Source organism: Macaca nemestrina, chromosome 4 (genome assembly GCF_043159975.1).
Source record: "Macaca nemestrina isolate mMacNem1 chromosome 4, mMacNem.hap1, whole genome shotgun sequence".
Classification (NCBI taxonomy): domain Eukaryota; kingdom Metazoa; phylum Chordata; class Mammalia; order Primates; family Cercopithecidae; genus Macaca; species Macaca nemestrina.
In genome coordinates, this window is record NC_092128.1 from 7,570,693 (window position 1) to 7,583,941 (window position 13,249).

General features: G+C 53.5%; 1 protein-coding gene across 4 annotated transcripts in view; it reads left to right on the forward strand.

Moving 5' to 3' along the window:
• The window catches only part of LOC105474924 (protein kinase AMP-activated non-catalytic subunit gamma 2), a 321,097-nt gene that overhangs the window by 87,265 nt on the left and 220,583 nt on the right, over positions 1-13,249 (forward strand). For all 4 annotated transcript variants that reach the window (XM_011729846.2, XM_011729847.2, XM_071094222.1 and 1 more), the window contains exons 2-3: positions 349-420; positions 5,328-5,607. In XM_011729846.2, the coding sequence (XP_011728148.1) occupies positions 349-420; positions 5,328-5,607 (352 nt within the window). The remainder of the gene's footprint in view (positions 1-348; positions 421-5,327; positions 5,608-13,249) is intronic.

Consider the following 13,249-nt stretch of genomic DNA (forward strand, 5'->3'; position numbering starts at 1 on the left):
TGTGGGGTAAAATCATGTCCGTCAGCAGAACAGTCTGAGACGGGGCTCTCCTCCCTCCACCCTTTCTGCCTGCCTGTCTCCTTTAGTCCCAGCCATTTCTTCTTTCTTCCTCCCTGGGGTGATAGGAGGTCATGGCTGCTACTGGAAGTTTGACTGCACATTCTGGAAGCAAATGTGCATGGTGGTGAGGGGCTTTGGGGGCTGGGTGTGGCTAACACATCCACGTCCCTTTATGGTGGATTTGGAGGATAAGGACTCGGGAAGGTGGAGGTGACACCCACCGAGTTCCGTGCAGCCCCTGGGTCCGAGGGCCACTGTCACTGACCACGTGCTCTCTGTCCACCCTAGGACCTGAGCTCCTTTGCCATGCCGCTCCTGGACGGAGACCTGGAGGGTTCCGGAAAGCATTCCTCTCGAAAGGTAAGGCCTCCTTTCCGGAAATTGCTCACAGCTCACTTGAGGTGCCACGGAGGCAGGCAGAGCCTGAGACCACGTCCACCTGTGTGTTCACCCACACGCCCACCTGCCTGCCCGCTTGCATGCCTGGCCGTAGCCGAGCCCATCCTGGGACAGCTCACCTACCATGGCCAAGCCTGGCATATTAGCCAGGCTGTCCAACTGGAGAGCCTCCTGGGCTTCACTCCTTTTTCTTCTCCTCGCGTGGCACTGACTGTGGCCCACTAGACCCCCCTAATGTGGGCAGAGGCAGTGGAGGAAGATGAGCAATGAGCTAAGCCCAGTGGAAGGTATCGGTCCCTGCAGACCATCTGTGGTCTTTGGGCTGAACTCGACTGGCAGGACTTTGCCCTGCTGTCCACCAGCACCCACCCCCAGTGCTGGGCTCTCTCCTTCCACCTCGTGTTGCACCCTCTCTACACGCCTTTTTCTCTCCTTCCACGTTTCCTTTCCTCTCTTTAGCTCCTCACTGTCCCTCCCCTACTGGTGAATTTCCCTCCCATTAGGAAACCAGTGTCTCAAGGAGGTTGTTGACTGTGTAGGGTCAGGTGGCCAAGAAAGAGTGTGGGGTGGGGTGGGGGCTCCGGAGAGGGAGGCACAGCATCAGGTGAAGGTCGAGGTGGCCATGGCAGGACACAGAGGTCCGGGCTTCTTGCAGGTTTCTCCTGCAGCCAGGAAGTAAGGGTGGGCGGGGGCCTGGTAGGGGACACGCTTCCTGGCATTCTGCCACCCACAGACCCCTCCGGCAGGTGACAGCGGACAGAGCTAGTGATCTGGGGGCTGTGTGCAGGGTCTAGGCATGGGTTCTGGGTGCCGGCCAGCCTGGGATGAGGGCAGGAGTTCCCATGCTGGAAAAAGCAAATCTCCTCTTTAATCATTTGAATTACACACAACTGAATCAAATTGGTGTTGGCCTGTAGGGCTGCCCCGCCCTGTCCTCAACAAGCAACCTTATTAGCAGCTCTTATGACCCATCCAGCAAAGACTGTCAGGGAATGGCCTTGAGCTTCTGGGCCAGCAGCGAGTGGAGTGGCAGGAAGGGGCCACCAAGCCCAAGCCCTGTGCAAGGCTGCAGGACCGGCCCCACAGGCGCCGGGTCATCTTCCTCCTGTTTGACTCTGCAAACCCCTGCTTTCCAGTGAAAACCTTGCATGGAAGATCTGAGACTGCGGAAGAGACATACAGGCCACAGCCTGGCCCTGGCCCCAGCTTCCTCTCCAGCAGCTACATGACAAATGGCCCCATAGGCAGAGCTCTGCTCCACAGACGCCTGAGTGCCTGCTCTCCATTAGCTCTGTGGAGCCAGGCACACACTTGGGAGTCTCATCAATACCCGAGGAATCATCCGGTTGCATTCACCAACATATCATTTAGCTATAGCTTGCCCAAGAGCAAGGGCTGAGGCCCTGTCCCTGGTGGCTTCAGCCGGCGCCTGTTATCTGCACCGCCACACAGCCCACCCCAGCAGGCCTGTCCCTCCGCCTGGCTTTCCCACCGTCCGGGAGTGTGAGCTGGCCCCCGAGGCTCCCGGTGAGAGGGGTCAGGCAGGGCCCAGCATCCACCATGCTTCGGCTATTTTCCAGGGACAGGACTAGCAGGGCTGCTTCCTAGGGCTCCCTCCTCAGCCCGGATCACTGGGCACCTGACTCCACTGGCCTGGATTCAGAATACAGAATGGAACCCCATTGAGGATAATCCTGGGATCCCCCTTGCCCATCATACATGGTTAAACTGGCCTTTCGTGACTGGTTCTCCAGGAGCCCATGGCTCAACTTCCCCCATGACCCCCACCCTCATGGTGGCCCAAGTGAATGGCCCTCTGTCTCTGGGCTTCACACCCCTTCTCCTCTGTCTCTGGGCACTGGTCGCCTCCCCGGCCCTGTCATCGCCTCTCTGAAGCCCAGCTAGCTGTCAGGGCCTCCTCTGCGTTGGGGCCTCTGTTGAGGGGCAGGTTTCAGCTCTGGGTCCTTTATCCATCTGCATGGTGCTTATGGTGCTTCGGCCTTGCAGGCACTCTGCAGGCTCTCCTGGGGCCCCACTCCCCTGTGTGTCTCTGTTTCCCTGTAGGAGTGGACGTTTGCATTGTCTCGGCCCTCTGCCCCAGCCCCCCAGCAAGCTCGCTCTGCGGTACACAGAGCACATCCATGCACCGAGTCCGGGCTCACCTTTCCAGCAGCTCCAAAATCCCGCCCCTCCCTCCGGTCCTCCCATGTGACCTCGGCTCCTCTTCTGGTTCGTACCCTCCAGGCTGCTGTCATGATTGTCACAGCCCTGGGAACGAAGCTTAGAGAACCAAGTTGTTGTCCACATTGCGGGAAACTGAGCTGTGACCAAACCCGGGCCTCTGCCCAGGACCAGCTTGTTGTATCACCCTGTGATAGGACCACCCTGGTCCCTGTGTGTGTTGTTCCTACTGGCTTCTCTCAGCCCCCACCCCACCCTAGACCTGCACACACAGCACCCACCTCTTGAAGAAGAACCTCTTTTTTTTTTTTTTGAGACAAGGTCTTCCTGTGTACCCAGGCTGGCTGGAGTGCAGTGGTGTCACCTTGCTCACTGCAGCCTCCACCTCCACCTCCTGGGCTCAAGTGATCCTCCCACCTCAGCCGCCTGAGTAGCTGGGACTACAGGCCACCACACCTGGCTAATTTTTGTAGCGACAGGGTTTTGCCATGTTGCCCAGGCTGGTCTCGAACTCCTGAGTTGAGGTGATCCACCCACCTTGGCCTCCGAAAGTGCTGGGATTACAGGTGTGAGCCACCACCCCCCACCTGAAGAATCTCTTGTTTGTAAATTTATTCTCAGGATTTGTCCTGATTCCCATAGTTAGGTGGAATGGTGGCTAAATGGAATACTCTATAAACAGAGAATCTAAATGCTTTTCATAGTAAATGGTCACAAAAAAAAATCAGCTGGGCGTGGTGGTGACACTTGTAATTCCAGCTACTCAGGAGGCTGAGGCAGGAGGATTGCTTGAGCCTGGGAGGTGGAGGTTGCAGTGAGCTGAGATTGCGCCACTGCACTGCAGCCTGAGCAACAGAGGGAGACCCTCTCTCAAAAACAAAAACAAACAAAAAAAGAACTACACAAAAAAATTTAAATTCAAATTTCTTTATAGCCAGGAGAGTTTGAGTTACAAGGTCCTACAGAACCACACTCTTCTTCCTGCCAGGCCCACTCACGAAGGTGTCCGCCCCAGACCGAGCCCTGCACCTCCACGTGGCGGCGCCGGCTCTTTCGGCTGGAGAGGCCACGCAGGGAGGCTGTGCTGCGCAGGTCCACGCCACGGGCATCCTGTCCTCCCGGGGCCGCGGGCTCGGGGCTTGGGCCGCCCTCTAGTGGCGGAAGAACGTCCCCAGGCTGCGGTCCGGACAGCGCACCGCGAGGTGGGACAGAGAGACCCTGAAGTGGCACCGAGGCTGCCTGTGGGGTGTCCTGTGCTCCGTTTTCAGCGCGGCCGCCGGAATGCAGCATTTCCCACATCTGCCCTGGTCCTGGCACCCCGTGAGCCCTGCGGACGAGTTACTCGCCCTTCTTGCTTCTGAACTGGGTCATCTCTGAGGTCCTTTCCACTCCGTGTAGCTTGCAAGTTTCCCAAGTGGTAGGGCAAGAGCTGTTTACCACGCCTGTGTGCTTCCCGGCCTCACGTGGCTTCATCTGACGTTCAAGCAGCCCTCGAGGTGAAGGCATGACCGTCCTCATTTTATAGTTGAGGGAGCTGAGGCTTCGTGAGACCAAGTAACATGCCCAGGTTGGCTCAGCAGGTGGCAGAGCTGGGGCCAAATACAGGCACCCAGAGGGAGGGCACGAGCTCCTCCACGCACCCAGCAAGAACATGGCTGCGGGCACGTGGGATGTTTCTCAAAGTCTACTGTGAGCTGTGTGCCTTGGCTTAAAGTTATGGAGTCTGATAATTTTTTAAGCCATGACTAGAATTTTAAATCGTCGGTGAAGTGAGTCTCAGAGGTGTCGGGCTTTGTTAACTTACTTTCTTTCTTTCTTTCTTTCTTTTTTTGAATGGAGTCTCGCTTTGTTGCCCAGGCTGGAGTGCAATGGTACCATCTTGGCTCACTGCAAACTCTGCCTCTCGGGTTCAAGAGATTCTCCTGCCTCAGCCTCCCAAGTAGCTGGGATTACAGGCGCCCACCACCAAACCCAGCTAATTTTTTTTTTTTTTTTTTTGTATTTTTAGTAGAGACGAGGTTTCACCATGTTGGCCAGACTGGTTTCAAACTCCTGACCTCAGGTGATCCACCGCCTCGGCCTCCCAAAATGCTGGGATTACAGGCGTGAGCCACCGTACCTGGCCAGCTTTGTTAACTTTTCTCCTGACTTCTGTCAGCAACCTCAGTCTTTCAAATGCTGAAGCAGCTTAGAGGTGAAAAAGTCGTCTTCTCCTAGGACGGAGGTCTCAGGATGGAGTTCTAGGCCCGCTCTGTTCTGGAACATAGGGATCTCATAGGCAGGGAAGAGAACTGCGGTCCTCTGTGGTCAGACCTTGGACGGACGTGAGGTCTTGAGAGGTGAAGGCAGGCAGGCCCGTAATAAAGGAGGGAGATGCTCATTTTGAGCTCTGCTTCTCTTCCTCCCCTCGACCTCCTGGAAGCCCCTTCTAAGGAGTGGGACAGGATGGTTAGTGGACCTCCAGGATGTGGTGCTGCCAGCCTGTGAGGGGTTGTCCTTGGGGCAGGTGCTACCTGCAGACCGTTCAGTGGCCGCCTCTGTGGAAGAGCTTAGGGCTGTTTCTCGGGGAGGGTACTATGGGGGGCCTGCGTGGTGAGAGGGGACAATGATGAGAAGTTCCATACAGGGCAGGAGGCAGCGTGTCCGGAGCGTGGAGTGACTGCATCCATTCGTCTGTTTTTCTGCAGGTGGACAGCCCCTTCGGCCCGGGCAGCCCCTCCAAAGGGTTCTTCTCCAGAGGCCCCCAGCCCCGGCCCTCCAGCCCCATGTCTGCACCCGTGAGGCCCAAGACCAGCCCCGGCTCTCCGAAAACCGTGTTCCCGTTCTCCTACCAGGAGTCCCCACCGCGCTCCCCTCGACGCATGAGCTTCAGCGGGATCTTCCGCTCCTCCTCCAAAGAGTCTTCCCCCAACTCCAACCCTGCTACCTCGCCCGGGGGCATCAGGTTTTTCTCCCGCTCCAGAAAAAGTAAGACCTTGATGCTATTGTTTCAGGTGGGTGCTGGGATGCTGGGGGCCTGTTCTGCAGCCAAACATCCATGGTGGCACCGAAGCTGCCGGGTGGCTGTGAGCGGCTTGGTGCTGAGTGCCTGTGTCTCTTTCTCCCCACCGGCTCCCCACTAAACAAATCTCTCTCCAGAACATCAGTTTCCACCTGTCACTTTCTTCCTATGCCAGTCTATCAAAGCATAATCCTTCTGGTCCGGCGTGGTTGTTGGGTTAACTGTAAATACCCCGATACTCACGGTACGGCTTGTATGGACAATCAGATGGCACACTTGCCTCCAGCCTTCTCTGGAGACTGCAGGCATGGAGCCAAGCTTAGGCCCTCACCCGGGGCCATGAGACCAGACTGTTTTGGTCAGCCCAGTATGGCTCCCGTTCTCCGTGGTTTGGCATTTGGGGGTTTGACTACACCTGTTTCTGGCAAATCCTGACTTTTTCTGTTTGGGGCTCTGGGCAGCAGGGAATGGAAGCTAGGAGGGATTTGCTGGAGAAACGGAAGAAGGAAATGTGAGTGTTTAAGAAATAGTTCCGTAGGCTCATGAGTATTTGTGATCTAAGGATAAGGTATTTTCACTCGAGCGCCGTCGATGATAATGTGAAATATACCACGAACTGTAAAGTTTATGGCGTTTACTTTCTCCTTTCCTTTGTCTATTCTTTCCAATTCTTTCTACTGACTTAGAACATTTGTATTGGGGAAGATAGTGATGTGGAAAACAAATTTGCCTTTGGGCAGCAAGAGGGGAATTTCAGTGTTTCTGACTTCAAACTCTTTCGTCAGGCAGTGTTGGCCGTAGGACGAGAAGCCAGGTCTCTGTCTGCCTCGCTTCTTCATCCACCACCTCGGAGGCGGAGGGGTTTGTGCGTCGTATTGTGTGTGAGTGGAGCGGATCTATCTCTTGGACAGATTTTGTACTTTGTCTTTCTACGTAAAACAAAGGAAGGTGCTCCTGCCTGTGGACTGTGTGTGTGTTCTGGGGGGCAGGTCCTGACCATTCTCTGCACACACCCCTCAAGGCTGTGGGGTTGTCACAATTTCCTTTAAGTTTGTGCACTTTAGCCCTAGGATGCCCCTTTCTTCCCCCATCTCCCTGTATAAACATCATCTAGGGACGAGGCCTCAAATGCTGCACAGAGGAAGGAAATCAGGCCTGGCCTGATGGGAAAGCTGGGTGAGAGTTCCACGTCACACAGGCGGGATTTGTCGAAGAGGAGGAGGATGGGTCCACAGTTTGCCTTGTTGGGGAACTTGAGATGTTGTGTAGATTGAAAGTACTGGAATTGGTGGATGAAAAGACAGAATTCCTGCCTTCAAGGGCTCCTAGTCAGGGGCAAGCAGGCTTTAGAAGAAAGGATGAGATTGTCTCCCTGGTGAGGCCTGTGCTGAGTTAGGACAGGGCAGGCTTGCTGAGCAGGGCAGACAGCAGCACAGGGAACCTGATGATTGGAAGGGTGCCCAGAGGAGTGTCGGAGCTGTGAGCTGGCTCCCATGGGAAGGGCCATCACCCTCTGCCTCTCTCTACATTGTTCTCCTGCACAGAGCCCTCCACGGGGGTGGGAGGAGAGGGCGAGAGGGAGGAGTGGGGAGAGAAGGAGGAGGGGCCCCTGCAGGCGGAGGGTCCCTTTTGGGAGCCCAGCAGTGGCACCAGGAGGTGCAGGAGAAGTTATCTGGTCCCCAGGGCCTAGGCTGCAGCTCAGTACAGCATTCAGTGGGAGATTTGGTGCTGCCCACTGTCCAGCCTGGGAAATGGCCTGTTCTTTTAGAAACTGAGTCCAGAAAGATCTCCTCTTGAAACCATATCAATTTCTTAAAGTATTCCTCCTTTTCACTATCTTTCATTGTTATTTATGTTTAGATTTTCATCCTCTTTCAAATGTTTTCTTCCAGTAACTGACAGAATTGCAGACAGATAGGTAATCAAAGCTAGAAGGGACTGTAAGGAAACCATTTATGGGGAAAGCAAGCATATGCATATAATAATTTGAACACAGCATATATGGGGTATATGTGTGTGTGTATGTGTATGTGTTGGATTTGTATAGATGTATGTGTGTATGTATGTGCATATATGTATGTAGGTACACACACATACCTTTTTATTTTTTTATTTTTTTTTTATATATATATATATATATTTTTTTTTTGAGACGGAGTCTGGCTCTGTCACCCAGGCTGGAGTGCAGTGGCGCGATCTCGGCTCACTGCAAGCTCCGCCTCCCGGGTTTACGCCGTTCTCCTGCCTCAGCCTCCCGAGTAGCTGGGACTACAGGCGCCCGCCACCTCGCCCGGCTAGTTTTTTGTATTTTTTAGTAGAGACGGGGTTTCACCGTGTTAGCCAGTATGGTCTCGATCTCCTGACCTCGTGATCCGCCTGTCTCTGCCTCCCAAAGTGCTGGGATTACAGGCTTGAGCCACCGCGCCCGGCCTACCTTTTTATTTTTTTAAAGGACGTGCATTGGACTGCTAGCAGCAGCTTCTTTTTTTTTTTCTTTTTTTTTTTTTTTTTTTTTTTTTTTTTTTTTTTTTTGAGACGGAGTCTCACTCTGTCGCCCAGGCTGGAGTGTAGTGGCCGGATCTCAGCTCACTGCAAGCTCCGCCTCCCGGGTTTACGCCATTCTCCTGCCTCAGCCTCCCGAGTAGCTGGGACTACAGGCGCCCGCCACCTCGCCCGGCTAGTTTTTTGTATTTTTTAGTAGAGACGGGGTTTCACCGTGTTAGCCAGGATGGTCTCGATTTCCTGACCTCGTGATCCGCCTGTCTCGGCCTCCCAAAGTGCTGGGATTACAGGCTTGAGCCACCGCGCCCGGCCTAGCAGCAGCTTCTAAGTGAAGAATTAAGAGTGGATGGGTGGAAGGAAAATGTTGCTTTATCTGACATTCCAATTTTTTGAGACTATCTTCACTTATTGGTAGTTAAAAATGAATACATCCTGAAAAAAAAAAGTCAAGCTCCTAGACCTAAGCTTTGGGCCAGTGGCAAGATGTGGAACAGAAGTTGTGGGTGTTGGTAGCAGCAGGAGAAAGAGAGCCACCGGGAATGCCTGGGGACAGCCAAGGCCCCGTGCTCAGGCTTAAGGGCTGGCTAGGGAAAGCTGAGATGTAGCAGGGCTTGGAGAAGGCATGGGGAGAACCTGCAGATGGCTGAGTGTGGAGGTTCGGGGTGGGAGGTGATGTTGCTCCATTTTGCATTGCTATAAAGGAATACCTGAGGCTGGGTCATTTATAAAGAGAAGAGGTTTATTTGGCTCATGGTTCTGCAGTCTGCACAGAGGCATGGTGCCAACATCTGCTTCTGGGGAGGGCGCAGCCATCCGATGGGAGCCTCATGCCCACTGCACAGATAAAACCAATTCACTGAGACCATGGTGTTGTAGTAAAGTGTTTAATTAACATGAGGCCAGCCACATGGGAAATGGAGCCATCACTCAGGTCAGTCTCCCCAAAGGCTCAGAGCTTACGGTTTTTTTGGGCAATGTGATGGGCAGGGGGCTAGGGAATGGGTGCTGCTGATTGGTGGGGGACGAGATCATAGTGGTGTAGAAACAGTCCTTCGGCACTGAGTCAGCCTCTAGGTGAGGGCCACAGGGTCAGTTGAGTCATGAGTCATGGGTCTGGGTGGGGTCCATTGGTTGCCAGAATTCAAGTCTAAAAAATTATCTCAAAAGACTAATCTTAAGTTTTAAATAGTGATGTTATCAACAGGAGCAACTAGGGATGTCACAAGTCTTATGACCTCTGGCCCCATGACCCCAGAGCAGTAAGAGATCATAGAAACTGCACCTGCATGTCCGCAGAGTTCAGGCCCCTCCCATAATCCTAATCTGTGGTCTTTCATTCATCTCAAGAAGCTGGTTTTTGGTCCCTGAGCAAGGAGGGAGTTGGTTTCAGGCACGTACTATTATCATCCTTGCTTTCAAATTAAACTATCAACTAAATTATCCCTGGGTTAGCTTGGCCTCCGCCCAGGTAATGAGCAAAGCCAGCCAGCCTATGAGGCTGGATGCAGGATGAAGTGAGCCAGGCTGGACCTTCTCCTGCTGTCATGGTCTCTGCAAAGGTGTTTGCAAGGGCTTCAGGCTGCTTCCACTCATGGAGGAAGGCAAAGGAAAGCCGGGGTGTACAGAGCTCACACGCGAGAGAGGGAGCAAGAGAGAGGGGAGAGGTACTGGAGTCTTTAAAACACCCAGCTAAGAGAGCAGGACTCACTGCTGCAGGGAGGCAACCCAGCCATTCATGAGGCATCTGCCCCCAAGACCCAAACACCACCCACCAGGCCCCACCTCCAACATGGGGGATCCAATTTCAACCTGAGATGAGGGGACAAACACTCAACCTCTATCAGAGGTGATCCGAGATTCCCAGCACCTCTGGATCTGAGCGGGTCCCAGCAGACCCTGTGCTCACAGCGAGGGAATGCAGGCATGGGCCTGGGGCGGACTCTGCCGATGTCCGCATGGGGGTGCTGCAGCAGTGAAAAGCTAGACCTTGGGGCCCAAGCTGAACCTGGCCATGGCCCCTTCCATCGGGGCCTGTGGTCTGCACAGGAGGATGTTCCCCAGACTCCCCTCCACACTTTCCTTAAAGCCAGGGGCCGAGACAGGCAGGTGGAGTCAGAGAGTGAGCCCCCAAACCCATCTCCCATACTGCAGGAGCTCCAGCTGCAGGCTGAGGAATGTGGGGGTTGTACCTTCAAGAGGCCTCACCCCGGCAGTGTCCAGCAGCCAAGGGGTCCTGGGGATGAGGGTGAGGCTCAGAAGCAGAGACGGTGAGGCCCCTGATCCTCCTCAGCCATGCACATGAAGGCCTCACTGCTGGGTGGGGGCCCACAGTCCACTCATAGCTCCACACCCCTGTGCCCCCAATCCACGTGCTGGGGTATATGAGCCCCTCAGCTACCTCTCATTCCAGAAACCTAAAACTGCTGCTTCCTCACCGAGGGGGCCTGCACTGCCATTTGCACCTCCCTCCAGGCCTGAGTGCAGTCTATGAGCTCAGTGAGCCTGCGAATTGCTTTTTCCGATGGCAGAAGTGCAGACAGCTGCAAAGGGAGCGGGACCTGGGGCTGCCTGCTGGGGCCCGTATGCACCCAGGGCCTGGGCCCTCCCTTGGGATGCAGGGAGTCAGGCACCGCAGCTCTTTCTTGTTGGTGGACGTGGTGGGACGTTGAGCATGGAAGATGGGCCTTACTCTTAACTCCCTTCAGCTGCCTTTTTCTGTTGAATATTTCCAAGGCCCTTCAGTGTCCTTGGCTAGAAAATCCCAGGTTCACCGTTCTGGCTTGTCAGGCACCGTGGAGAAGGTAGAGCCTGTTACAGCCCAGTTTTGCTGTCGGGATAGACAGCCAAGGGCTGGGCTCGGGAAGGCTATGGCATGGCTCTGAGCCGCTCACAAGGGCAAGGATTGATTAGGTTGGGGTGAGGGCATGCTTCTTCAGAGAAGACCCGTGGGATGGGGAGTTCAGAACAGAGCAAGCCTGGCCCCAGGGCATTGCTCACGTTAGTGCCCTTGAGAATCATCGAACCCAGCTCCTTGGCTTTCCCCGAAAGAAGCCATCCCTCCCCCAGTCCTATGGCTGATGAGGCACGAAGCTCCAGGTCTCTGTGCTGTGGTGTTACGTGACTGGGAGGTCACCCTGAGCTCCTTCCAGATGGCCCTTCAGTTGTGCTTGGCATGAGGCTGGCCTGGAGGAGGCAAAATCTGTCTGCTTTCCTCCGTACTTGAAAATCCATTCCTGGATCAAGGTTCCCAGACTATAGATTGCTCCCCCACTGCCCCAGAACTAACTTCATGAAATTGAGCCTGAGAGTAATGCCATCCACCCATCTGGAGGGTCTCAGGGAGAAACAGCCCCATGAAAGCCACTGTGTCCACTGGGGGATGTCGTGAAGACTTCGTTCGTTACACAGGGCCCCTGGGAGGAACTTGCTGTCTGGTCTTGGTACCAAGAATAGCTGAACTTCTGATCAACGGGACTGCTTTTGTCTCTAGCAGACATTAATCGTGTAATAGCACAGTTTCCTCTGTCTGCACTGGTTGCTAGAAGCCTTTGAACCAAATCTGGGCAAAAGGCATTAGGAATGCATTTCCAGCCTTTCTGAATCCAGTTTCGGTCCCTTTTCTTTTATATTCACACGACTGCTTTTTAATAAGCAGACAATGTATTGGAAGGATTTGGAGTCATTTATGGAATTCATAAAAGAGCTGAACCCTCAGGACTCAGAAATGGAAGGAACCAGACTGGCCCTGAGGCCTCAGCAGCAAGAATTCATGGATCTTTACAAGAGATCTAGAGAAGTCCTAGTCTGTGTGTCTCTCCATTTACTGTCCTAAGTGCCTTGTCACAGGATATCTGATTAGCCCAGTTAGGATCCCGGAATCAATCAGGGTCAGGTGGGGGTTAGGGGGTAGGATTACACAGGAGAAACAGAATGACCAGGAACCGGGAGGCAGGGCAGGAAGTTCCAGGATAAGAGTTCCAGCTGGCAACCGAAAGGGGACTGTGGCACTCCGCCCTCCTTGGCCAGCATGTGTGCATGCATGCAAGGATGCCCTCATCACACGTGGCCCAGTGAGCCTACATACAATTGTGTGAACTGTTTCCCCAATGGAGGGCGATGCAGCCTCACATCCAGCCTTGACATTAAGGAGGATGTGGTTATGACCCCCTGTTTTCTGAGTCTTCAGTCTCAAGGTAATGCCCACTTCTCCTCAAGTTCTGTTTGCATCTCATCTTTCTGTCCTATAATTTATGGCCTACAGGACAAACGTAGAATCTAAAGTTTTGACAGGCTCCTTAGGTGATACTGATATACACCAGAGCTTGATCAACACTGTTTTCTTTCTTTCTTTTTCTTTCTTTTTTTTTTTTTTTTTTTTTTTTTTTGAGATGGAGTCTCACTCTGTCACCCAGGCTGGAGTGCAATGGCGAGATCTCGGCTCACTGCAACCTCCGCCTCCAAGGTTCAAGCGATTTCTCATGCCTCAGCCTCCTGAGTAGCTGGGATGACAGGCTCCCACCACCACGCCTGGCTAATTTTTGTATTTTTAGTAGAGACAGGGTTTTGCCATGTTAGCCAGGCTGGTCTCAAACTCCTCACATCAAGTGATCTGTCGGCCTCAGCCTCCCAAAGTGCTGGGATTACAGGCATGAACCGCTGTGCCTGGCCGATAAACACTGTTTTCTATTATTAAGGGGAAAGAAAGCAGGAAGATGGAAATTATGATCACTATCATTTCAGAAGGAAAAATGAAAAAGGAAAAAGAGATAATTCAATCTTCAGATACTATAAGACAGGAGGGAGGGGGAACACAGATGGAGACCACAGTTCTGGATTCCACAGCTAGTCTTGGGACCAGCAAGTACCTAGGTTGGCTGGTGTTTTTTGACCAGGGAAGAGAACCAGACCTTTCTTCTGGAAGGATCTTACTTCTTGGAGGCGCCTGTATGGAGTTGCCATAGTCTTTCACTAACATTTGCCTCTGGACAGAGGAACAGTAGCGTGAGAATTCGTGGTGTGGCTGGCATTCTCATCATACTCCTTCTAGCACCGTGGAGTATCAAACCTACTTCGCTTTGATGATCAAACACCCCAACCAAAACAATG